General features: G+C 39.9%; 1 protein-coding gene across 5 annotated transcripts in view; it reads left to right on the forward strand.

Moving 5' to 3' along the window:
- The window catches only part of ubr3 (ubiquitin protein ligase E3 component n-recognin 3), a 418,217-nt gene that overhangs the window by 168,474 nt on the left and 224,247 nt on the right, over positions 1 to 25,496 (forward strand). For all 5 annotated transcript variants that reach the window (XM_035408072.1, XM_035408075.1, XM_035408074.1 and 2 more), the window contains 2 exons: positions 5,912 to 6,053; positions 12,024 to 12,128. In XM_035408072.1, the coding sequence (XP_035263963.1) occupies positions 5,912 to 6,053; positions 12,024 to 12,128 (247 nt within the window). The remainder of the gene's footprint in view (positions 1 to 5,911; positions 6,054 to 12,023; positions 12,129 to 25,496) is intronic.

Consider the following 25,496-nt stretch of genomic DNA (forward strand, 5'->3'; position numbering starts at 1 on the left):
GCGAACAATACGTGCATCAGCTATCCGTAATCAGAGTTATCACATTGGCTTTGTTCAGTGTCAATAAATTTGTAAGCAACTCTATCAGAATGCTCATTTGTGCTGCTTACAAACCGTACTAATTGCTCAGGCTCAAACTCGAGTTCTCTTTTTCAGAAAAATCCATTAGCTACAGAGCGTCAAGCTCTTTGAATTTGAATTCACTAGAATTTGACTCATAGCTAAATTTTTTAATACAACTGTTGACCTACTGTTTACCATGACTTGATAAGTCTGCTTTTTTAAAGTGGCATTCTGTTTATAATCTTGTACCGTGAACATTGTAGTATCATATTTGGCCATTTCCATTATACACAGAAAACATACAGTAAAATGGGCTCGCTGAGGCCTCATGCTGTCGTCTAATTAGCCACCACTGCTCATTGCCATGATATCGCTATCTTAAGTTCTGTGTAGGCTTATGTTTACCGTCTTCAGTCGTGATACTATATGCTGTGATAATAATTAATGTTATTCTTACGAAAGGGGATGCATACTGTACGTGTGTACTCAACGATATAATTAATACTAATTTGGGGGAAAAAAAACATTTTTCGACTGCCAATATAATGTGTCTAATGTAACCTGCCCTAAAGCCTGAAAGCATTTTTCATAGTTTCATCCGCTGAAGCTATGATGTAGCCTTGTCTGATGCCATTACCCTGCGTTTTCCTTGTTGTGCACACAACTACACATGTGACCAAGGACTTAACTGAGGATGGTGAGTGAAACTATTATACTTTCTGGTGTCTCGTGGAGTGTAATAGTTCCCCATAAGTTTCTATTGGCGGCGCTGTCTGTATATTATCTCCGTGGCAATGCCTTTTTGGTGTCCAGTGGTGCCGGGTTGCTCGTGCATGAAGGGCACTGTCCATGGTTTGCTTTTGATGATTCAGATCACTGCATGTATAACTTTGTTGCTGCATCACCACAGATCAGACCCCTGGCTGGGCATACGGCCGGTAATGTTACCGACCAGACAGAATCGCAACTGAGATTTTGGTCCTTGATTTCTGTGGAGTCTGTACTAATGTTTAACTCACATTGTCAACTCATTGGCAAGCTACTGTTACAACCTCTGGCTCTCAGGTTGCAATAAAGGATGGGGGACACATGAAACAATCAAATAATTTATTAACAAAGTTAATGAACTGAACTACATAAAATAAGTTACGTATATGAGCGTCAGTAGAATCAGTGGTGTAAGTGAGTGTGTGTGTGTAGAGTATGTCGTGTGTGTTGCAAGGTGTGAACCAAATAATAACCAAACTAATTAAGTGTGCAGCGGACTGGAGAGAGCCCGCACTGGGAACTGGCAGCAGTCTTTATGCTAGAGGACACGCCCAGACCCAGGTGTACTCCCTCAGCTCTGACGAGCCGCCTCCCAACCTAGAATGACACAAGGTAGAACAGGAATGAACAACAACACCACAAAAGGGGGCGGGTCGTCACACTACCTAAAATTAAACTCTATCGAAATGCTGAAGGCAAAACTGTCTAAGGTGCAGCTGTATATTACCCAGAGTGATTCAAGTAATGCAATGCGCCTTTGCAAAGAAAGTCTATTTTTTTTTGTCAAAATGTGAATGATGCCCATCTCTAAACTCACTAAACATTAATCATACTTTTCATCGGTGTCTACATCCACCATGGCTGGCTAACCTCCACAATATTTTCCTCTTAAGCTCCCTCCAGTCAGTGTTTTTCTGGCACTGGGTTGGCAGTCTTCTACCCTACTGTAATTCCCCTCCGAAGAGACAAACAGCTTCTTGGGGCTCACTTCAGACTGCAGCCAGAGAACCATGTCTAGTCGAGGGAGACCCCTTGACCGTTTAAGTTCACCGTTTCCCCCATCCTCTTCACTAGGCAGCTCGGCTTCACCCTGCACCAGGAACCGCCACCCTCATGTTCTGGTTAGATTGCCTGCAGATGTGTTGCACCAGGATGCCAGTTTCGCACCCTTTCCTATTGCCCCCTTCCCAGCAGCTTTTCCCAGTTAGTGTTGCTGGCACTGGGATGACAGTTCCCCTTCCTAATTTACCACCCTCTCCCCAGCAATTTCCTCCAGTTAATACTGCTGGCACCACAATTCCAGCTTTCCTACCTTACACACAGCTACCTCCTGTTAATGCAGCCGACGCCAGATTCCCTCTGTAACATACAGCCCCCTCCCCAACAGCTCCCTCCAGTTATCTTTTCTGGCATCGGGATGCCAGCTTCTCAGCCTACTATGCAGCCTTCTCCAGTAAATATTCCTGGCAACAGGATGCCAGTATACTTCTCCTCTTACCCAGCCTTCACTATATGGCCTCCTTTCCAAATTACACAAAACAATACCTTTCCAGTTGGTCCACATTAAAACGCCACTGAACACACTAAAACGCCAGCTGAGCTTTCTCCTGGGTCACCTGAACTTTGCTTTACATATCATAGCCTACCACAAGGTCAAGCCTTAATTTCCCATCTAACATCTCTCACTTCATCAGCCTCCTCACTCCTTAAAAAATCGTCCTAGATCCAGCAAACGGAACTTCGCTCATTGTGCTTACTCACCAACTGGAACGGTATCTCACCCTTCCACAACAATGATTTACCACTTTTACAACTTCCGAATTTAAACAGATGCCGCCCGTCTCCCGGTTTTGGGGGCTTCAGTGGAGGTACGGCGAATTCGACCACTTTTGTAATCCTGCCTTTCTGATCCGAACATTGTCTCAAATCAAGGTCTTGACTTTCTTACTTCACCCCTTAGCGCACATGCAAATCTGGCCAATCCTTGCCCATTTAGGGGTACCCTATTTAAAGCTTTATAACTCCAGATGTGAACACCACAGAGACTTGAAAAATAGCTTAAATGAAGCAAGACATCTGTACCATTTACAATACTAAATTAGTTTATGTTCATAATTTTGGATGAAATAAAGTGCCACAAATGTAACTGTCTAGGCAAAAAATGCAAATGTTTTTAGTTTGCAATGAAATACTGAGAGATTGCATATATACAGCACGTTAAACTATACATGGCCTGGATCAAAAACTTCTTGACCACAATTAATAAAATCTAAGGGTGGATATGTTGAACTACTAAAGATCTATGAAGCAAAAACTAAGCAGTGTACCCAGCGTCTCCAAATGTATCCTGTATGTGCTGTAAATGACAAGATATTCACGTATTTCATTACAAATCTATTGTTTTGACTCAAGAAACTCACTGTTGCATCATTTTCAAGTGGGAATTACAAGCTTTCTGTCAGAATATGAATAAAATGCTTTTTGTCCATTATAAAGCATATAAATGAGCCCCTTATGAAGGTTTAAGATGAAACATTGATATAAGATAAAAAAATAATGCAAAAACATTGTCACACAATGCTGTACAGTACCTAAATGTGTAATAATTAACTCTCGTATGTATTTCTGTACTCTGTATTCTCGTATGTTTTCTTGTATGGGGATGGGACGACATGAAAACAATTTTAAATTGTCCACCACGTTTTGCCAATGTTCCAACTGTCACGTCATAACTATTGCATGCATTACAAAAACTACTAAACAACCAATGAATGCTTACATTAGTGTGAAATATCCTCATTATAAAATACCACTAACCTATTTAAAGACACTCAATTTCAAAAATAACGTATATAACCAAAATATTTTGAGCTGTAATACTTACATAGCGATGATGAAATCGTATCTGTGTTTAGATACACAGAGACAGGAAATCAATGATTCAGTTCTCTCCGCTTTTGTCTTACTCTAGAAAACGATGACAGCGAGGTCTATCAGCATACATATGGCTTAGCTCAGAAGTCCTCAATAATAATAATATTTTCCAAGAAATTACAAAAAATTGTTAATAACGTTTTGTCAGGTTAATTGTCTTTTACTGCTACCACAGAGTGAATGCATAAGTGAATGCGATGATGAGAACTTTTGGATATGCTGAGCTATAAAACGCTATTCCAAAATCTTAATCAGACATGTTATACATTGTTAGAAAGCTTATCCTGCACCTACTGAATAAATTAATTGTCAGTCAAGCCAGACTGTACTAAAAAGGCAACAACGCCGTAAACAACACGTGTGGTATTACGCACAGCTATTTTGGAAGGTAACCAAGCGTCACAAATGCACGTACAGAAACGGATTGTCCAAGACAATATATGACCACTCGGTCTCAAAAGGGACATCTCTATGCGTAAAAAACCAATGGCAAGGTTGTATATTTATTCAATATTTAGTCCCAGATATTGACTGTAGAATGGCATGGTAGACTTTTTTGAAACCATTGTGTTGTTTATTTCGTTATTTAGTGAGCAGCGTTTTCACTGCTGTATTGGCATGTCTTAGGGCTATTGTTAGGTTTATCTTGTTGCTATGACGGAATACAATTTTTGAGTGGTGATTTTTATGAATGTCAAGATAGACAATATTGTCCATTATGTCATGGATGGGGGTGTAGTTGCAGATGAGACTGCAGGGAGGGGGTGCTTGTTAAATGAACGACCAGAGCGACAACGGTGGCCCTGCAAAATTCCGTATTCGGCATAGTTGTTGTGTATCGTCTACTAATGAAACTAAAACAAAACGTTTCTGTTTTCAACTCATACTTTGGTTGCAGGAGCAATGAATGTCTGAGTTGAACAATCTAGGCACGCCGTCGTGTCAACCACTAGGTGGTGTGCGCTAAGAGGTTAAACAGTAGAAATACCTACCAAAGCGTTGAATCTACGCCCATCTTATACTTCAGACTCAACTCTTACCCATATGAACCTCTATTAAACTACAAACAAATTACACAGTTCCAAAGTTAATCCTCATTGATACTTCATTCATAAAAGTCTGTACACGTTGCAAGCCGGTTTTAATTTCTCTCCCATTTTTCTCTTCCACAATCGTTTGCCGAAGTCTTCCCCACACTGCCGACTCGTCGCTCTTACTACTGTTTATCACTTCCAATTGAGAACACCTTCTCAATAGACATACTACTTGCATTCATTTGATGGTGTTATCCTTAGCTTCTGAAATGGAGCTAGAATAGCTGAGGTTCAGGAGGGGGACTATGACTCTATCTCTTTCATTTTGCTTATTCCCTATAATAAACCTTGCCACCGCACCTGTTCTTTTGTTCTCATTTATGTGCCCGCCATCCTGCTCCTATCTCTGTATCTCTCCGTTTTTCTCTGTCTCTCTCTCTCTCTCCCCCTCTCTTTCTACTATAGGATTCAATGGAGGTTAATCCTTTACCAAAGTCTTCTCCACACCGCAGACTTATCGCCCATAATACTGTTTATTGCTTGAAGTTGTGAACATCTACTGAAACACATTGCTCGCATTCATTTTATGGTGTGGTCCTTAGCTCATGAAATTACTACTAAAACATAGGAATAGGTCTTTCAACATTTAACGAATAGGAAGTTATGTGAATTGCTGGTGTCAAGAAAAATTATATTGCTGCCATTTTCTCTTGTTACATCATCACTATCTTTCAGTTGTTACTGTAGCAAATTATCTTCAAGAGCCATTTATACTGGTAAAATTGGCAAAAAATATTTGGGTTGGCTAATTATTTACCAAATTAATTTCTCACTTGCCTCATGCTTGCATCATGTAAGTCCCTTTCAGTTATGCAGTTTTTCAATGTCTAATCTTGAGGTAGTATGGCTGAATACATTTTTCACAAGTTTCAACAGACTTATCAGGTCATGACAGAAAATCCTGCAGTGGAGTTTCCAAGGTCACAGCTGAGCCTGAGGAATTGAAGACAAGAATGCTGGATTTGAACAGTATATTGGCAGTTGTGACATAACTGATTGTAATTATTTTAAGTGATAGTAAATGTAATTGCAGCTTTTTGCCTGACTCACAGTTTGAAACAGTCTGGGATCCATTCAGGAAATCCATGGCCACCCTACAAAGAAAGGACCGCTCTGCACCCTTGCTACAGAGGCCTTGTCAAACTACTGCACTGCAAGACATTGCATATTGTTATCTTCACCCTCCTTTACAAGGTACAATGTCTTAAATTATTTTTTATTTTTAAAATTTTTTTGATGCATTGTAACTTTATTATTGGTGAACTGAAATTATTTCATTTATGTATCCTAAAGGTACACTTGTTCATACCAGGTTGAAAGGGTAGCAATTACTCTTTGACTCTTAGGGGCATATTTACTGAGGATTTCCAGGGCTTTTATAGATGCCAACAAGACAAATAGCTGTTTTTTAAGGTCTGGGAAAAGTGGGTGTTAAGTTCTTTCTGGCACCATGTCAACATGACCAGTCTTAAAGGAGTAACATGGTGGTTTTCACACTTTCTCGGTTTTATGAGCTATTTGCACAAGGGGCATTGAAGAAGCACGAGTATTAAATATGTCCGTTCTTTATTTTTGGAGAAATATGGGATTTAAATTTATCGTCATATTTTCAACCTGTTGAGAATGTTCTCGACTTGGTGCATTACACATACAGTAACCACTCCCCTTTCCACGCCCCATAAAGAAATCTGACCCGGCACACCAGAGTGGTATTCAGCTCCAGTCCTAGAATACCCCCTAATAGATTGTTTTTTTTTCCAATCCAGAACTAACACTTGATTCAATGACTACACCATTCAGTTATCTCTTGATTAGTTAAAGCAGGTCTCCATGTCTGTTACCTTCCAGGTTCTGCTCTATATAATGTTACATTCAATCTAATTAACTTTTAAAATCAACCAGCGATTTGTTGCTACCTCCGAGTTGATACAACCCTGTTGTGTTCGTTTATCCTGTGGGAGAATATTTAGTCCCTATATTGCGGAGTTTGGTTGAATTTGCATTAATTATTTCAATCGCAAGATCGCAATTTCCTGGAGGGACTACATATTGGAGCATATACAGTGTCATACAAAGTAGTAAGTGGTAATTCTTTAAGTACCTCATTGCCTAATAATAACAACGCTAATCTAATGATGTTTACTGTCGATTTACACGTTGAAGACCCTCTTATGAAAACAATGGCGTGTTCGCAAATTTGAGATGAGTTTTTAATTCTGTCAGTCAGATTGCTGTGATAGCTAATTCTGAATCATATTTGGGGATGGATAACTCGTGACCCATAGTTTGAGCTGCTGGCTTACAGGCAATACAATGCAAATATTTGACTAATGTTAGGTTCACTTAAATTATAGTGCCTTTTAAGGACTATTAGACTATTTCTGGTTATATTCATTTAGCTAGCTAGTTTGCTTTCATAAGGTAATGTTATCGATAACATTAGCTAGCTAGTTTGCTTTCTTAAGGACGTTATAGTTGTGTTCTTATCTTAACTTGGCTAGCTAGATAGCAAAAATTATAATTGGATATAAGTCAACGTACTTACCTTAGCTGTCTATCGATACTTGATATACTAAGTTAGCTAGCTTGTGAAAATTTAGTCTCCCAAAATGAGCGTGTATCATGGAGGTAGCTATGGTAACGGGGTACGGTCTGTCAATCATAGCTAATTTACAGTTCTCATTACCACACCCAGACAGTTCGAGTGAACTGTTATAATGGGAAATTTAGGCTTATAAAAATAAGTTTTAAAATACATTAAAATGAATTATGCACATTTGTTTTGTTGTTGCCTAAAGACAACTGGCAAGTGTCACATTCAACCACCATTAACCCATTACATCACATTACATTACATTTATTTGGCAGACTCTTTTATCCAAAGCGACGCACAAAAAGTGCATTTGATGGTAATGGTCAACTACAAAACACAGGTTCAGTAAGATACAATACTTATTTTGTACAGCTATTTCTAGCCAAGAACACAGTTTAGTTCACACAGTGAACACTATTCTGGCCTAACCTCTGCAAAGCCAACTAGGCAGAAGAACAAGCTACAGTATTAGGACAAATACAAATTACCAAAAAGTGCTGGGATGGAGGAACATGTAGCGAGTGTCATGAAAAGGGGGGGTGGATTTAGAATTCAATATACAGAGTGGTGGTAGTTAGTCCAGGTATAGTCTGAAGAGATGCGTCTTCAGACCACGGCGGAAGATGGGTAGTGAGGGAGAGGTTCGAAGAGGGACAGGGAGTTCGTTCCACCACTGGGGAGCTAGGGTGGAGAAGCTCTGTGATCCCTTTGCTCGGGTGGGAGGGGGTACAAGGCGCCCTGCTGCTGCAGAGCGGAGTGATAGAGCAGGCATATAGGATCAAATCATGTCCTGCAAGTAAATAGGGGCTGTCCTGTTGGCTGCAGTGTAGGCGAGGGTCAGGGCTTTGAACCGGATCCTGGCAGCGACTGGTAGCCAGTGGAGTGATCGCAGCAGAGGAGTGACGTGGGAGAATTTGGGAAGGTTGTAGATGAGTCCGGCAGCGGCATTTTGAATCATCTGTAGTGGCTGTATGGCACAAGCTGGCAGTCTTGCAAGGAGAGAGTTGCAGTAATCAAGGCGGGAGGTCACCGTAGCCTGGACGAGCAGCTGGGTAGAGTGCGTAGTCAGGTATGGTCAAATCCTTCTGATGTTGTACAGAAGGAATCTGCAGGACCATGATGTTGCCTTGATGTGCTCCTTGAGGTCCAGTTGGTCATCCAGGACCACCCCCAGGCTCTTTGCAGAGTGAGAGGGAGTCACTGTGGTGTCATCAACCGTGATTGAGAGTTCACGTAGTAAGGAGGTCTTGTATGGGAAGAAGAGCAGCTCAGCTTTGTTGAGGTTGAGCTTCAGGTGGTGGCTGGCCATCCAGGAAGAGATGTCAGCCAGGCAGGAAGATATCTTATCAACATGTGAGGCCGAGGAGGGGAAAGAAAGAGTTGCGTGTCATCTGCATAACAATGATAGGAGAAGCCGTGTGCATTAATAACTGAACCAAGAGATTTGGTGTATATGGAGAACAGCAGAGGACCCAGTACAGATCCCTGCGGTACTCCCGTAACAAGGAGATGAGAAGCAGAGGCAGACCCCATCCAGGTGACCTGGTAGGACCTATCTGCAAGATAGAAAGTAAACCAAGACAGGGCAGTCCCAGCAATGCCCATCTCAGCCAAGGTGGAGAGGAGTATTTTGTGGTTGATCGTGTCAAATGCAGACCTGCCAACCTGCACGCATTTTGTGTACCAACCACGCAATTCTTGGTCAAAATACGCAGGTACGAAATGCCAGCTGAAACTACGCAAAAAAGAAAAAAAAATTATTATTGTAATTTAATTACGGAAAACAATCAATTAATACAAAACAATACCGTACATTTATTCGGTATTTAAACTACATCCCTCGGATTGAACCATATGCTACGACCTTGTGCTTGTGGTTCTGTAACCCTTCCCCGACCCACTCAACATCCACTGATACGCAGCGGTACTTTATTATCCACCGAGGCGTAACCTATTTTTATACGGTCTACGGGCGTAACGCTGCATTGCTGAGGTGAAATGGGAAGTGGGGAGTAATAATCAAGCACAAAAATGTGACCGTAATGTTCACATATAAAATGTTAAAACATGTTCGGTAACTTCACAAGATGATGCATTTCAAGGGGTAAATCCTAATGAGATAAATTTGTATATATAGTTAGCCGTAGTAGTAGTTCGCATGCGATTTAGCCTCGTTACGAGACGTGTGAATAACTGATGGAGTAATTTAGCTGCAGTAACTCAAACTCTACGGAGACTCCCTGTTCAAACTTTGAATCGCGCATGCTCTTTTGGAGCAAAGTGACCATGCAAAGGTGTTTGACTATAGACAGCTAACGTAGCAAATAATTCCTATTATTGCAGCCAGTCACCCGACCAGCCTTGCAGTTAGAAAATAATCATGATGTCAGATGACGAGGATACTAACAAGGAGAGAGAGAGAGAGCAGCAGACCTACTAAAAAGAAGCGAGTCCATACCCCCCAGAAGTTCCTCGCAAAATATCAGGAGCAATGGCCGTGCCTCCGCCCCTCAAAATTTCCGCACCATGCATTTTGCACATTGTGCAATTATGATTTTGACATTAGCCACCAAGGAGCTTCAGTTAATAATTTAGCTAAACCTCTAGTTACAAAAGCCTACATTCCTAGATAATTTTTCAATTGAATACTATTTTTTTCATTAGGCATATATGATGTGTACCTATATAAGCTGATTCAATTATTTAATTATTAATTAAAAATGGAAATCATGAACAGAAACTTGGTTTTATTCATAATTGACAGTGTTTTACATCGCAACTTAAGCTCTCTTTTTTTTACATTACAACATACGTTTCTGTAAATACTTGAAAATGAAAACATATGTTAAAATATACAAAATAAATTATTTCCATTTTTATTAAATAATTGAATGCAATTCACTTATGTTATCAGTTTGTATAAGCACACATATAATGAAATATTAATCATGAAAAAAATATTTTTAAGCACGTGTCCTTAAACTTTTGACTTGCAAGTATATCATAATATAGCTCAGTGCAGTGCAAGTGATATTTTAGAATCAGGTCAAATTATACAATTTCGCCTGATCACTTTAACAGTCAAAACTAGAATTATGAAGAAAGGCTTGTGTGTGCGTGTGTGCGTGCAAAGCAAAGTGGTGCAAAAGCATGTGAACTAAGCGTTACACTGACTATTGTGGTACTCAAAATATTTTCCTAAGGTTGGCAGGTCTGCGAATGCTGCAGACAGGTCAAGAAGGATTAGGACAGAGGAGAGGTGTGAGGCTCTTGCAGTGGCGAGTGCCTCTGTCACAGCCAGGAGCGCAGTCTCTGTTGAGTGCCCAGATCGTAAGCCAGACTGGTGAAGGTCTAGCAGGTTGTTCTGATGGAGAAAAGAGGTTAGTTGTTTAAGCACTGCTCGCTCAAGGGTTTTGGACAGAAAAGGTAGAAGCGATACGGGTCGATAATTCATTACATCAGAGGGGTCTGAGGTGGGTTTCTTGAGGAGTGGGGTAACGTGAGCCATCATAAAATCCAATGGAACATGACCAGAGGCAAGAGAGGAATTAACAATGGAGGACAGATAGTGTTCTGAAGTTTTTATTAATGAGACGTGTTAACATTTAAAGGTGACAGTGCCTATCCATTGCATTCTTGGTTCCTGACACCTGCCCAAAACCCCACTTCATCAGAGGTGGAATGGTGTGACAATGTTGCTTTCCTGTCATGCAAAAGACACCCCTTAAATACATCAATGTGTTTAAATGAACTCACTATAGCTGTGTGCATTTGCATAACCAGTCTTAGTAAATACCCCGCTAAATTGCCCACGTGCGGCACAGAATTTTGTGGCATGCATAAACATTTGTGAAACACTTGTAAGGGTGAAACCAAGTATGCTGATCGAGGAATTGGAATGTATTTTATTCAATTTCCCGGACCATGGTTTCATTTAGGAAATTCCAACTCTAGATTAGATTCTGCAAACCACCATACCACCAGCTCAATTACATTTGAGCTGGTGTAATTAAGCTGTCGACCACTGTCAAGCACAGCTTAACAGTGGTCGAAGTAAAGAAGTCTTAGCAAAATATGTTTTGTCCAGTTCTCTATCAACTGAAAAAAATATTCAGTTGGCTAATGATTTTATTTGCTCCTTTGTTTTTTTTAGATCTCTTCTGCATCTTCAACAGTGTAGAAGCTCAGGTCAACTGGGCAGTTCGACAAACTGAAATTGTATATAAGGGGTCCTCAATCTTATCCAAAAAGTGCCAGGTTGGGTGCAGGTTTTTATTTTAGCCCACCACTAAGACACTTGATTTAACTAATGAACTAATCATGGTCTTCAAACATGATCTTGATGAGTATAATCAGTCTTAGTGTTGGGCTAATACGAAGACCTGCACACACACTGGCACTTTTAGGATAATTGTGAGCCCTGTTTTATATTCACATAGTGCAATTACAGTTGTAAATAGATAAATAAAATAAAAGCAACATATACAAATGCACATACAGTGTATCAGAAAATTTTTGAGTGTTGGAGAATAAATGTATTTATGTGTATTCAGCTGAATTTCATTTTTCAGATTTCAATGGACCATCAGAACATGTCAGAGCATGTGCTCTGCATGGTGCTGTACCTGATCGAGCTGGGTCTGGACAACCCAATACAGGAGGAGAGGCAAGACGAGGTACAGTTAGATTGGGCCATACAGCTTTCCTTGCTCAATTGCAGTTAAATACATTGCATGTCTGTCTATGTGTAGGCCTTTCTCTAAATAGACATTTCTTTATTTACCCACCTGCCCTCCAAAGAAAAAGACATTACATGACACAGATGATAAACCATTCTAAACCATTCTGCCTTGCCCTCCTTAGAATAGTAACAAGGCATTGGTACGAAGCCATGTATGCTGGTAAATTGGGTACAGGTGCTGATGGTCCAGTGTGGTGTCATTGGACTGTGAGCATACTGGAGCAGGGGCATCTCTCCAGTCACATCTTGCATGATGTGCCAGTGTGAACTATACAGTGTTCATGCTGTTCATCCTCTTCACTTACTGTGTAGTCTGCAACAGTATTGTACCCCCCAGTATTAACATCTTGGAAAAATACCGGTCAAAAGTTTTAGAACACCCCCATTTTTCCAGTTTTATTGACATTTAAGCAGTTCAAGTCCAGTGAATGACCTGAAATGGTACAAAGGTAAGCAGGGTGTCCGTGGGTCCTTGAAAAGTCTTAAATAGTCTTAAATTAATATTTATATAAAAAAGGCCTTAAAAGGTATTAAATTGTATTAAATTCATTTTTGAAAGGTCTTAAATATTTTTTGAGGCGATGTTTTCCCAATCTGACTATACGGTGCGAATGAGTTTTGCTAAATGATAAACTGAAAGAAAACCAAATACGATAGAAACAGATTTTTTTTTTGAATGCGCAAGGATCCTTTTTAGATGAAGTCACGTGACCGCGAGAGTTCGCGGTGCTTCTACATTACCAGTACAGTAGTACTGTCAGTAGAAGCGATTCTGACAAGACAACTTTTTTCCTTTCTGCTAAATTACGGATTCAGTCAAGTGAGGTAACAATCTGTGTTCTCTGTAAGATAGCCAAGCTAGCAAACTAATGGCTTCATGGGTAAATGCAAGTTTAACGATAAATGGCTTGCTTGAGAAAAGCGAATACTCTCATCGTGGTTAAAACCCGTGCCCGTAAATGTCTCCGAAGCCCAATACAGTACCTATATGTCGCAAATGTTTCAAGCTTGGTACAATGGTATTCAGGGCGGTAGAATCCCATATGTAAATTTATTAGATGTTTGTATGTTTTTGTGTTAAACCTATGTACTTGAAACTTTAAACTTTAAAAAAATGTTTTTTTTCAAGTATAACCACAAATTAATTGTAAATCTAATCTATGCATTTATGTTCCCATTTACAATCGAATTTTTACTTGAATGAGTGCTATTTTCAGGCTCTTAATCCAGTGCGCTGAGACAGGTTGTGTGGCGAAAATGTCGCGTGGAATAGAATGCTCTGAGTCTACACATGCAGTAGACTCAGAGAATTCCATTCCATATTCCATGCCACATTTTCGCTTCCTTTCAAGAGCATCTGGTGGTTTGTGAAATACCAAAACCACTTCTGCTAGCTTCATTCTTGACAATATTACATACTCAGTTGAGAAGAGTGTATCTTTCACTTTTCATGTTTATTTTCATTGCTAATTTGGTTTTAAATTTCATTCTAGGTGGCATTAAAAATGCCTTAAAAAGTCTTAAATTTAACTTCCTAATACCTACAGACACCCTGGTAAGTGGTAAACTGCCAGAGGTTAAAAAAAAAGAAAAAACGTTTAGGTTACTAAAAACTGAAAAATAATGTAAATTTCAGAATTATAAAAAAGGCCTTTTTCAGGGAACAAGTAACGGGTTAACAACTTAGCTTTTCTGCAGCAATGGAAATAAATTAAGCCTTGAAAGTTTATGCAAACAATTCCTACAGATGTCCCAACTTTTGTTGATTACTTACAAACCCTTTGGCTGTATAAAATCATTGTCGTAACAGACTGTATTACTACACCCTCCAAAGCATTATTTGGACAATATTGCACTGCAGGAAGTAATATATTGCTATCATAATGACGAGAAAAAGGCCATTAACAAAGGAAGACAGACAGACCATTATAAACTTTAAAAAAGTGTAGGTCTTTCCTTTTGAGAAATTGCAAAGCAAGCCAAGGTGTCAGTGAGTACAGTTTCCTACACCATTGAAAGGCACTTGGAAACTGGTGGAAACTCTGACAGGAAGAGGTCCTGCAGACCCAAAGCCACAACAGAATCAGAAGACAAGTTTATGAGAGTCAACAGCTTGAGGCAACAGCTTCAAGCACAGCTTAACAGTGGTCGAAGTAAAGAAGTCTCTTTTTCAACTGTGAAGAGAAGCCTTCCAGCTGCAGGTTTGACAGGTCGGGTGGCAGTACAAAAGCCATTGCTAAAATGGCAAAATAAGAAAAAGTGGCTTGCCTGGACCATGAAGCACCAGCAGTGGACTACTAAAGACTGGAAGAAGGTCTTATGAACTGATGAATCAAAATTTTAAATCTTCGGTTCATCACGCAGGGTTTTTGTATGCCATCGAGTAGGTGAAAGGATGGTTCCTCAGTGTGTGACACAAACTGTCAAACATGGAGGAGGAAGCGTGAATGTCTGGGGCTCTTTGGAGAAAGCTTCCACGCCCCAACAAAAAAGTCACAATGGCGGGCAAACAATATGGCGGACATAGGTGGTGCCAATGGCAAAGTTGTAGAGCACGTTCAGATGCATAGGTCGATGAAGTTTTGTGTTGATCTAACTTATGGTGTGGGAGTTATGGCCTTTTACCAAGACCCTTTGTTATAGCGCCACCATCTGGCCAACATAGGTGATTTTTAGTGCCTGAGTAGTGGGGGGCCATAGGAACCCAGCTGCCAAATTTGGTTGCTCTAGGACTTATGGTTGCTGAGCCTCAGACACTTTTAGCGGAGAAAAAAAAAAATAAAAAAATAAAAAATAATAATAATAACAGATACAATAGGGTTCCACCAGCTTCGCTGCTTGGACCCCTAAAAGTGGAGGTGTTCTAAAACTTTTGACCGGTAGTGTACATATTATGAATTTAGGAATGGTATGTGCTTTATGATATTGAACATTTCTTGTTACTGATACTGAACAGATTATGTACATTTCTCATGATTGAAATGCGGTCATTATTTATTTATTTCAGAGATGGACAGTCTGTCCTCCTTTCATGTGTTCTATTTTATTCAGGCTGGGAAAGCAGACAGGATGTAGAAGGGATTACAGTATAGGAAATGCCATGGCAGGGGGATCAAACCCCTAATCATGTGATGATTATGATGATAATTTTATTTTATTATCAAAATAGGCTGTTTACAGTCTTTAAAGGAATAACCCAATCTTATTCTTGTATACTTTTGTTGCATACATATGTTTTGTGTCTGCCTTAAAAATTCAGTTGTCAGCATTAACCCATGCAATTTTTTAAAATGATCAATGCATTAAACTTTTCTTAATGCAATAAATCATATTTTCTTAAGATGTGTCATATTTCCATCAACCATCCTATCTACCAATTGTAATCAATTATTGTCATTAAAATTAATTGCATGTGTTAATGTTTACAGCTGTACTTAAAATACATTACTTTCCATTTCTTCCACCGATGTCTAATTTGTTCTATGGCTTGACTTCATTTTGCATGCTACAGCCTTGAACAAATAGCTATTTCAATGCTTTCTGCCATCCATGTGTTTGTTGCTCAAACTTTAAATACTGTAATACAGAAATGAGGACTTCTGTATTCTCATTGGTCCAGACCTGAGGACTTTTTGCTTGCCGTGAAATTTTTACATTAAATTTGGCTGGCTGATTTCAAAATTCAAGACAACTTGCATATCTGCACATGTGCAGACTGTGTTTAAGCCTTGTAGGGTCATTTTCACAAAACAGAAGTTTGAATTGGAAAAAATATTAAAATTTTATAAAGACCCTGGCAAACAATTTTCCACTGGAAAAGCAGGCTCTATATTTATTTGTAACAATAATTTTATATTTTGTAAGTTCAAAATACTATGTTACTATGTATCTTACGTTACAGCCTTATATTAAAATGGATTAAATTTATTTTTATTCTCATCAATCTACACATAATTCCCCATAATGACAAAGCGAAAACAGGTTTTTTAGAAATTATTGCACATTTATTAAAAATAAAGAACTGAAATATCACATTTACATAAGTATTCAGACCCTTTACTCAGTACTTTGTTGAGGCATCTTTAGCAGCGATTACAGCCTCGAGTCCTCTTGGGTATGACGCTATAAACTTGGCACACCTGTATTTAGGGTATTTCTCCCATTCTTCTCTTCAGATCCTCTCAAGCTCTGTCAGGTTGGATAGGGAGCATTTCTGCACACCTATTTTCAGGTCTCTCCAGGGATGTTCGATCGGGTTCAAGTCTGGGCTCTGGCTGGGCCACTCAAGGACATTTACAGACTTGTCCCGAAGCCACTCCTGCATTGTCTTGGCTGTGTGCTTAGGGTCGTTGTCCTTTGGAAGGTGAACCTTCGCCCCAGTCTGAGGTCCTGAGTGCTCTGACGCAGGTTTTCATTAAGGATCTCTCTTTCTTCGTTAATCTTTCCCTCGATCCTGCCTAGTTTCCCAGTTCCTGCCGCTGAAAAACATTCCCACAGCATGATGCTGCCACCACCATGATTCACCGTAGGAATGGTATTGGCCAAGTGATGAGCGGTGCCTGGTTTCCTCCACACGTGACGCTTGACATTGTGGCCAAAGAGTTCAATCTAGGTTTCATCAGACCAGAGAATCTTGTTTCTCATGGTCTGAGAGTCGTTTAGGTGCCTTTTGTTAAACTCCAAGCGGGCTGTCGTGCCTTTTACTGAGGAGTGGCTTCTGTCTGGCTATTGTACATTAATGGCCTGATTGGTGGAGTGCTGCAGATATTGTGTTCTTCTGGAAGGTTCTCCCATCTCCACAGAGGACCTCTGGGGCTCTGTCAGGACAACGCAAAGGCGTTGTCCTTAATTATATAATATGAACAGATCGTAGCAATTACACTTATTTGCGATTGTTATTGAGTAATTAAATGATGTTGGACTTGACTGAAAGTCTTTAGGCTATGTCAACAAAAATAAATCAAGAGAAATATAAAAATAAAATATTGATCAAATCAGAGTTGAAAATATAATAAAGGTAGCCTATTGCAAAATCAAAGAATCTAATATGAATAGAGAATAATTTAAATAAATATGAAAATAAAATTAAAATACAAAACCCCTCTGGAACTTCAGTTGGTTGCACTAGCAAATGTAGACTACATAGCCTATATAAATATTACATACTGAATAATTTGCAAATTGACATTTATGCTGTCTAATTTTTTTTTTAGACCAGCTTTATATTTTTTTATGCAACTATACACAGCCAGGACTTCATCAGTCATCACCACCAACAACCTTTCATTCAAGTTTCATACTGTATCTACCAGATAGAGCCGCCCACTTTCCCAGAGTCCTAGGCGGTGCAACAAGATTAAGACTGAAATTGCAAAATCAATGTCGTTACAGTTGCCAAAAATGTTATAGTCGTATACTGTGCTTAGCAGTAGCTTCTGTTTAGACAGTCATTGAACTAAGGGTGAATTCACCACATTATGTGGGAGTTTTCTGTGTGTGGGAAAGACCTTATTGCTCTGACTGGAGCTAGTAACTTCGCTGATTAAAAGGCATACGCTCCAATAAAGTGGAATTTTGATCTAGTAGTAGCTAGGCGGGGGAAAATAAATCAATAGAATAGATAAGTGCAGTAGGCTATTTCTGCAAGTTGACACGAAGTGGTTCTACTATGCAACGGACCTATTTCCTTTCATTTTCGGTAATGAGTTTCAACTTTCACATTCTTTTTCTCTTCCAAAAGTTTTTGATAAACTGGACCCATTTAACAACACAAGATATGAAAACAGTTGTCTCAGAACAGAAAATTGTGTTTTATCTAGCACCGTCATTTTTGTGAATTTCAAAGGTTACTTAAAAGGTTACATTCAGTGAATCAGTATAACTGTGCTCAGTCGATCTTTCAAGTTGAACAAAAAAAACATGTTTGCTGAGCAAACCAGTGGACACATTGAATGTTATGGTCATGTGCACAAGGAGGAAGAATATTCCGCTGGATTATAACCGATTCTGAGCAACAGGCCACTTTTCCCCAGAGTGACCTGTCCATAACAATGAGAAATGAACGGTGAGCCACTTCAGTCTTTCAGAAGTAGGCTTAGTTTATTTAAGTAATCATAACTATTCATAGTGCTTTGTTAGTCTGAGTCTAGCTACATTTTATGAGACTTAATTTTAACATTTTGGTTGTTTGGTGATTGTCAAACACAACTCTGCTGCTTCTATGACTAATGGTAAATGGACTGCATTTATATAGCACTTTTATCCAAAGCGCTTTACAATTGATGCCTCTCATTCACCCATTCCCACACCAAGGGTGAAAGGCTACCATGTAAGATATCAATCAGCTCGTTGGGAGCACTTAGGAGTTAGGTGTCTTGCTCGGGGACACTTCGACAGGCAACCCTCTGACTGCCAGACAAACACTCTTACCTCCTGAGCTATGTCGCCCCATATGTCTCCCTAATGTTAGCTAGCCAACTATTGTCTGCCTTAGCAAAATCGACCAAGATTGCTGTTTGCTAACATTAGCAAGCCAGCTAGTCTCCTTAGTTCTTTGCTAGTGTAAAGCTTCTCACTCCAACGTTTTTCTGGTTCGCTTGCGCAGCTTGTTGATTTAGCTAGCTAATGTTAGCTAATGCAAATTAGGATCGGAAACTCTGCTATGCTGGGTGCACCAAAATGATGGTTATTAGTAATTCAAGAAAAGATTCATCAAGAGGGTTCCTAAGGAGGAAGTGAAAAACAGATACAAGAGCTTGAGTGTCTAGAACTCCAATATGTAGAGTTTTTTTCCTTGAGAAGAAAGGAAATCATACAAGACCAGCCTCTGATGTCAACTATTAAACAAAGATGGTAAGGGCGTTTTGTTGAGGAACAGGTAAACATTTTTTTAACTTTCAGGTACCACTGTAATTTTGAGTCTTTAATAGAATTGCTCATTTGCTTAACTTAAATCTCTCTCCCTCTCTCTCTCACTCACGCAGAGGTTAATGCAGAATGTCTGTGTATCAACCATGTTGACCTGAAGTTGATACTCCTGATGTTATTGGACAATGTTGTTTGCTGAAGATGTACTGTACAGGGCCTAAGCCAGACAAGCAGGGGAAAATTAAATGGAAGATCTAATGGTTAGTTACTAATTTGTCAACGAAAGAATGATAGTTTATTCATTATAAACCTTATTAAGGCTCTATTATTTAATTTGTTTTGTAGGATACTGAGGCATTGGAGGCTCATGTGAGAGATGTGAAAATGGGGATTCTTGAAGTAGTGAAGGGCAATGTTGCCCCATCAAGATCACTGACCAGTGTGGTCAATGTTGCCATTATCCTTGAACAGGAGGTAGTTATGGATAACTTGGGAGGCTTCTCCAACGCCTTCGCTGTCCACTTCAGCCTACTTTGGTCTGTTTTACGCACAAAATATAGAATATTGTATGGACCTAAAGTACACCTTTGAGTTGGTCCAGAAGGTCTTCCTGCACCTTGGAATTGAGTGCAGTGCTAGAGTACAGTATCCATAGTTACAAGTTACTGCAGCTGTAATTAGAATGTCTACAGTGGCAAGAGACAGTTTTTGGCAGCTGTTTCTGACAGAATTTTTGAATGGTTCACAGATGCTGAGTAACTTGAGGGAATTGACAGTTTTTGTTACAGTGTGTATGCTATTTTCTTTAACTTGTGGTGCGTTCAAATGTTAAAAAAAAATCTTTGAAATGACACTGTAGAATTGATACAGGATATTATGCAATGAAACCGAATTTATTGATTGGTGAACTAAACAAAAGTAGCTCAAACAACACAAAATATGTTATTGGACCAACTAGCTGTTGCTGTGTGTTATTACTGAGGAATTTGAGGAATTTGAATTTGTAAAAATTGTAAAAAAATAAATAAAAAGAAGGTCAAATGACTGACAGCAACGGATGCCAAACAAAAACTGTAAAATTTAAGTAAAATAAAATTCTAATGAAGTGAAAAAAAAACAATAAAATTACAGCAATTACGTACATTTTATGGTTTTTGATTAGCTGCTGTTGCTGCCAGTCATTTGACTCTTATGTTTTTTTTACAGCATAGTACAGACAGCAATATATATATATATATATATATATATATATATATATATATATACACTCACTGGCCACTTCATTAGGTGACAGGAGTGGCACCCAGTGTGGTCTTCTGCTGCTGTAGCCCATATGCTTCAAGGTTCGACGTGTTGTGCGTTCAGTGATGCTCTTCTGCATACCTCAATTGTAACAAGTGGCTATTTGAGTTACTGCTGCCTTTCTATCAGCTCGAACCAGTCTGGCCATTCTCCTCTGACCTCTGCCATCAACAAGGCATTTTCGCCCAGAGAACTGCTGCTCACTGGATATTTTCTCTTTTTCAGACCATTCTCTGTAAACCCTAGAGATTGTTGTGCGTGAAAAATCCCAGTAGATCAGCAGTTTCAGAAATACTCAAACCAGCCTGGCACCAACAACCATGCCAAGTCACTTAAATCACCTTTCTTCCTCATTCTGATGCTTGCTTTGAACTTCAGCAGATCGTCTTGACCATGTCCACATGCCTAAATGCATTGAGTTGCTGCCACGTGATTGGTTGATTAGATATTTGCGTTAACGGCTGCAGTTTGCAGTTGAACCGGTGTACCTAATGTAGTGGCCGGTGAGTGTATATATATATCATTGCAGTTTGGTCCGTTAGGTAACATTACCTGGTTGTATGGGAACTGGTGCCTACTACCAGGTTTTGGTACCAAACCCTATTCATGACTCAGACAACTACATGACTACAAGGTAGGCCCTATAGTCCTTAATAGTCCTTAAAAGGCACTCTAATAAGTGAACCTAACGTTAGTCAAATATTTGCATTGTCTTGCCTGTAAGCCAGCGGCGGAAACTATGGGTCACGAGTTATCCATGGGTCCCCAAATATGATTTCAAATTAGCTATCACAGTAATCTGACTGACAGTAGGGAGGGAAAAACGGAGCTTTAGAATGTCGCCAGCAGTGTATGCGCGTGAGCTCGACAATACATTTCTCACAGAAAAGGTAGTTTGTCGCCTTTTTTTAGTTCATTACAGTGGTGATAGAAGTGACAATAATTAAGTGGTGCTGTGCTGTTAGCTTTTACTGATCACCCTACAAGGTTAATGTGAAGTAGCTAGCACAATCGGACAACACTAACCCATAAAAATGTACTTTGAATGGCACTTGCTCAATCGAACGGTAAATCTGAAAAACATTTGATTATAGTCAGCGGCACCAAAATTTTCTTTCACACCCTCAATAAACGGCAAAAGTCCCAGTAGAAGATTGAATTAAACCTTTTAAGGTTATACACTTTCTGAAACGTTATCGATTCCGCTTGGCCACAGTGAGTGAAACTAGGCGATCTGAGCGTATAGTTTCTGTGTAAATTACGTCAGAAGGATTCAGCCTTGTTGTTTGCTACATAAACTTCACAGCACACTTGTAGCAGGACGGTGTGTCCAGTCAGATTTCTTTACGGGGTGTGGAAAGGGGAGTGGTTACTGTACTTGTGATGCACTAAGTCGATAACAACAACGGTTGAAAATAGGACTATAAATTTAAAACACATATTTCTCCAAAAATAAAAAACAGACATATTTAATACTTTACTCATCATGTTTCCTCAATGCCTTTTGTGCAAATAGCGCATAAAACCGAGAAAGTGTGAAAACCACCATGTTACTCCTTTAAGTATGTGTTCAGGCCCGGCCCATGGCATAGGCGGTATGGAGGAATGCTAGGGGTGCCGTCCAACCATACGGGCACCCCAAATGAGGGAAGAAAAAAAAAATTCAAAATTTTTAACTTTTACTATTTTTTACTAATACTGTTTTAATACTATTATTTCAAGATATTACAAAAAAAGCCCACGACAACATAACTGCATAGCCCTATTTTCTGGGTTGCCCGCAGCAACACCCCACCCCACCCCAACCCCCCGCGCTCTTAGTTACACTTAACTCCCCCATCCCCCACAATCAGGTATCTGAACTAGTGAGTGACACTGACCGTGAAACGTGATACGACTAACATCAGTAGCTTAATTCAAATATATATATATCATGTCAAAAAGACCAAAGCCCTCTGGTGCCCAGGGAAGAAAAAGAAGAAGAGAAGAGGAGGAAAAATGGGAAAAAGACAGATGTAATGTGACAAATGAATAGTTTATCTATTGCATTGTACAGGGGTCAGCAGCCCTCAGCACGGAGGGAGCTTAACCAATGGCACGCAAGCTTGAACACGAACTTGAACTTTAACTAAAAAAATATTAGGGTCAGAGCCAATCAGAGGCAGAGTAGGGGCGGGACTTTGCAGAATGCTGGTGGGGAAAAAAATAACACAGCCACTGCCACAGCGCGAGGGCGCTGGCCAGAGAAATTTCTATCTTTGAGCGGGCTCGGTAGTAGTATGATGGCAGGCCCTCTAGCTAAGAAAGCTAAAGTAAATGTTCGGGCATTCCAGCCCTCGTGGACAGAAGAGTGGGGTTTTATGTTTCAGAAGGACCGTGCTGTGTGCACTTTATGTCTTGAAAATGTTGTTTGCCAAACGTCAAGTGTTAAACGCCACTTTGAGACCAAACACAAGAGAATTTTCAAGGACGAGGCTGACAAGGTAGAATCCATCAAATGTGCCGTGTCCAGGTATGGGAAGCTAGCAAAAGCCCTCAAAGTCTTTGCCACTGCTAAAATCATGCTACTGAAGCAAGCTATCGCATTGCTCATTGCATTGCGAAATGTGGAAAGCCATTCACCGACAGCGAATATATTTAGCAGGCTTTCCTCTGTAGCTCAGAGGTTTTGTTTGATGGCTTACCATAAAATCAAGAATAAAAGACATTCCCGTGTCAGCCAGAAATGTAGAACAATGCATCAAAGAAATGGCTGAAAATGTGAGTACGCAGCAGACAGCTGATTTGAAAGATGCCACGGTATTTAGCATCGCACTTGATGAGAGCGTGGATATTAATGACATACCATGTTTGGCAGTCATGGTAAGATACTGTGATGATTCGACAGTAAGAGAGGAGCTCTGCTGCTTGAAACCAATGCCCGAAACAACAAAAGGTGAGGACATGGCCAAAGCTGTTATTGAGCATTTTGATGAGCGAGAGATTGACATAGCAAGATTTTTGCAGTGACAACAGATGGCGCCCCCGCCATGGTCGGGAAACAGCAGGGAGCTGTCACATTAATTGAGGAACAGTCGGTCACCCCATCATGAAAATCCACTGCATAATACACCAAGAGAACCTCTGTGCGAAAATGTCAAAGTCAGATCTTAATGACGTCATGGCTACAGTGGTGAAGGTTGTTAACTTCATAGTTAAACGATCTGCTCTGACACACCGACAGTTCCAGTCCCTGTTCGAGGAAATGGACTTCGCATGCAAAGATATCCCTCTCGACTCAGCGGTTAGGTGGCTAAGCTGTGGAAACGTTTTGGAGCGGTTTGTCAGCTGCTTTGATGCCATAAAGGCATTTCTGGCTGAAAAAGGCCAAGACTACCCAGAACTCGAGGACGAGAAGTGGGTTGAAAAACTTATGTTTCTCACGGATATCACTGGACACCTCAACGAGCTCAATCTCCAACTGCAAGGTGCAGGGCAAACTGTTTTGGACAGGTACGACACATGGGCAGCTTTTGTTGGAAAACTGCCAATTTTTTCAAGCGACGTTGGCACCTCCACTTTCCGCTACTTCAAGCACTTGAAGGTACTGTCCACACAGCACAGCATCGGCACCGCTGAAATATGCAAATACATCAGCGGGCTTGAGTCAGAGTTCACAACACGATTTGACTTTCAGAAGTATGGACCTATGTTCTCTTTCTTGATCAAACCCGAGACCTTTGATGGGCATGAACTGGATTTATCTGTGATAGACTGGCTGGATACACAGGGCATGGAAATGCAACTGATTAAGCTGAAGAAACAGCTGGAAACCTACAGGGTGTGATCACGTAATGTGCATCTTCACCTGTTGGACATCGCTACCAGAGAAGTTTAGCTGTCTCAGGAATGTTGCATTGGCTTTGCTGACAGTCTTCGGATCAACGTATCTCTCTGAGCAGATATTCTCGCACATGAAAAGCATGCTCCTCCCACAGTCGTTTGACAACTGGCCACTCCGAAGCTTGTGTGCAACTTAAAGTGACTAAGTACGACCCCCAGATCTCAGAGCTCAGCAAAGGAAAGCAGGGCCAGGGATCACATTGACTGGTAGGCTTGGTATCCCAGTCTCTTTTTTAATCTTTTTTTCATCTCAGATGTGGATGTTTTCATAAGCATACTTGTATAGTGCACTTAATACCCCATTTCAGTATGCCACAATAGTGCTGTGCTGTGCTCATCATATTTTTCATACTTTTGTATTTCTGTTGCTCATTCAGTGCTCATATTTGTTGTGGATGTTTTCATAAGCATACTTGAACAGTACACTTAATACTAAGTAGTGGTCATTGTGCTGTGCTCACCATATTTATCATATTTCTGTTGCTCATTCAGTGCTCATATGTGTTGTTTCATAGTTGTTTTCATAAGGATGGCAGCATACTTGTATAGTGCTCATATTTCTGTTTGTTACTCTTAATACTCCCTTTCAGTATGCTGCAGTAGTGTTCATTCATAGTGCCCATATTTCATATTTCAGTATGCTGCAGTAGCCTAGTACTCGTATCTGTCATTGAAAATAAGGGAATGTCATTGAAAGCAGTGTGCTGACCCCTGGTGGATATAATTTGTAACCACAGCTGGACTTCTTTGATCTTGATACTGATACTGAGAGACTGTTTCCATGCTTAGGACAAGTCCTTCATCACCTCTGAAGTTGTTACTACTGAAGGTCTCTGTACCTCAGAAAGACAGATAGACAGTGCCACAGATAGAGATGATGTTATTCTTTGAAGAATTAAAACAAAATAATAACATTTAGAAAAATATGTTGTGTTTTTATATATTATATATTCATAGTACACCTGTATGCTTTCAGAACCAACGTTGTAACCAAATTTTGATATGTGACAGGTGCTGGTGTTTTGGTCCGCAAGTAGGGCAAGGTCATTTTTCAGTTTTTTATAGATTACGAAAGTGCAGATTATAAGATTTCAAATGATGTGTCATACATTGAAATCTGAAAATAGTTGAAGAAGATATGCTTATTTGAATGTTGGTACTCCCAAAATCAAGTAGCAGAGAAAATGCCCTTGAAAGATCTTGAACTTTTCACACTTCTCACAGGGAGATAATGGGTGGGAACAATAGCTAG

The sequence above is a fragment of the Anguilla anguilla genome, chromosome 3 (genome assembly GCF_013347855.1).
Source record: "Anguilla anguilla isolate fAngAng1 chromosome 3, fAngAng1.pri, whole genome shotgun sequence".
In the NCBI taxonomy this organism is placed as follows: Eukaryota; Metazoa; Chordata; class Actinopteri; order Anguilliformes; family Anguillidae; genus Anguilla; species Anguilla anguilla.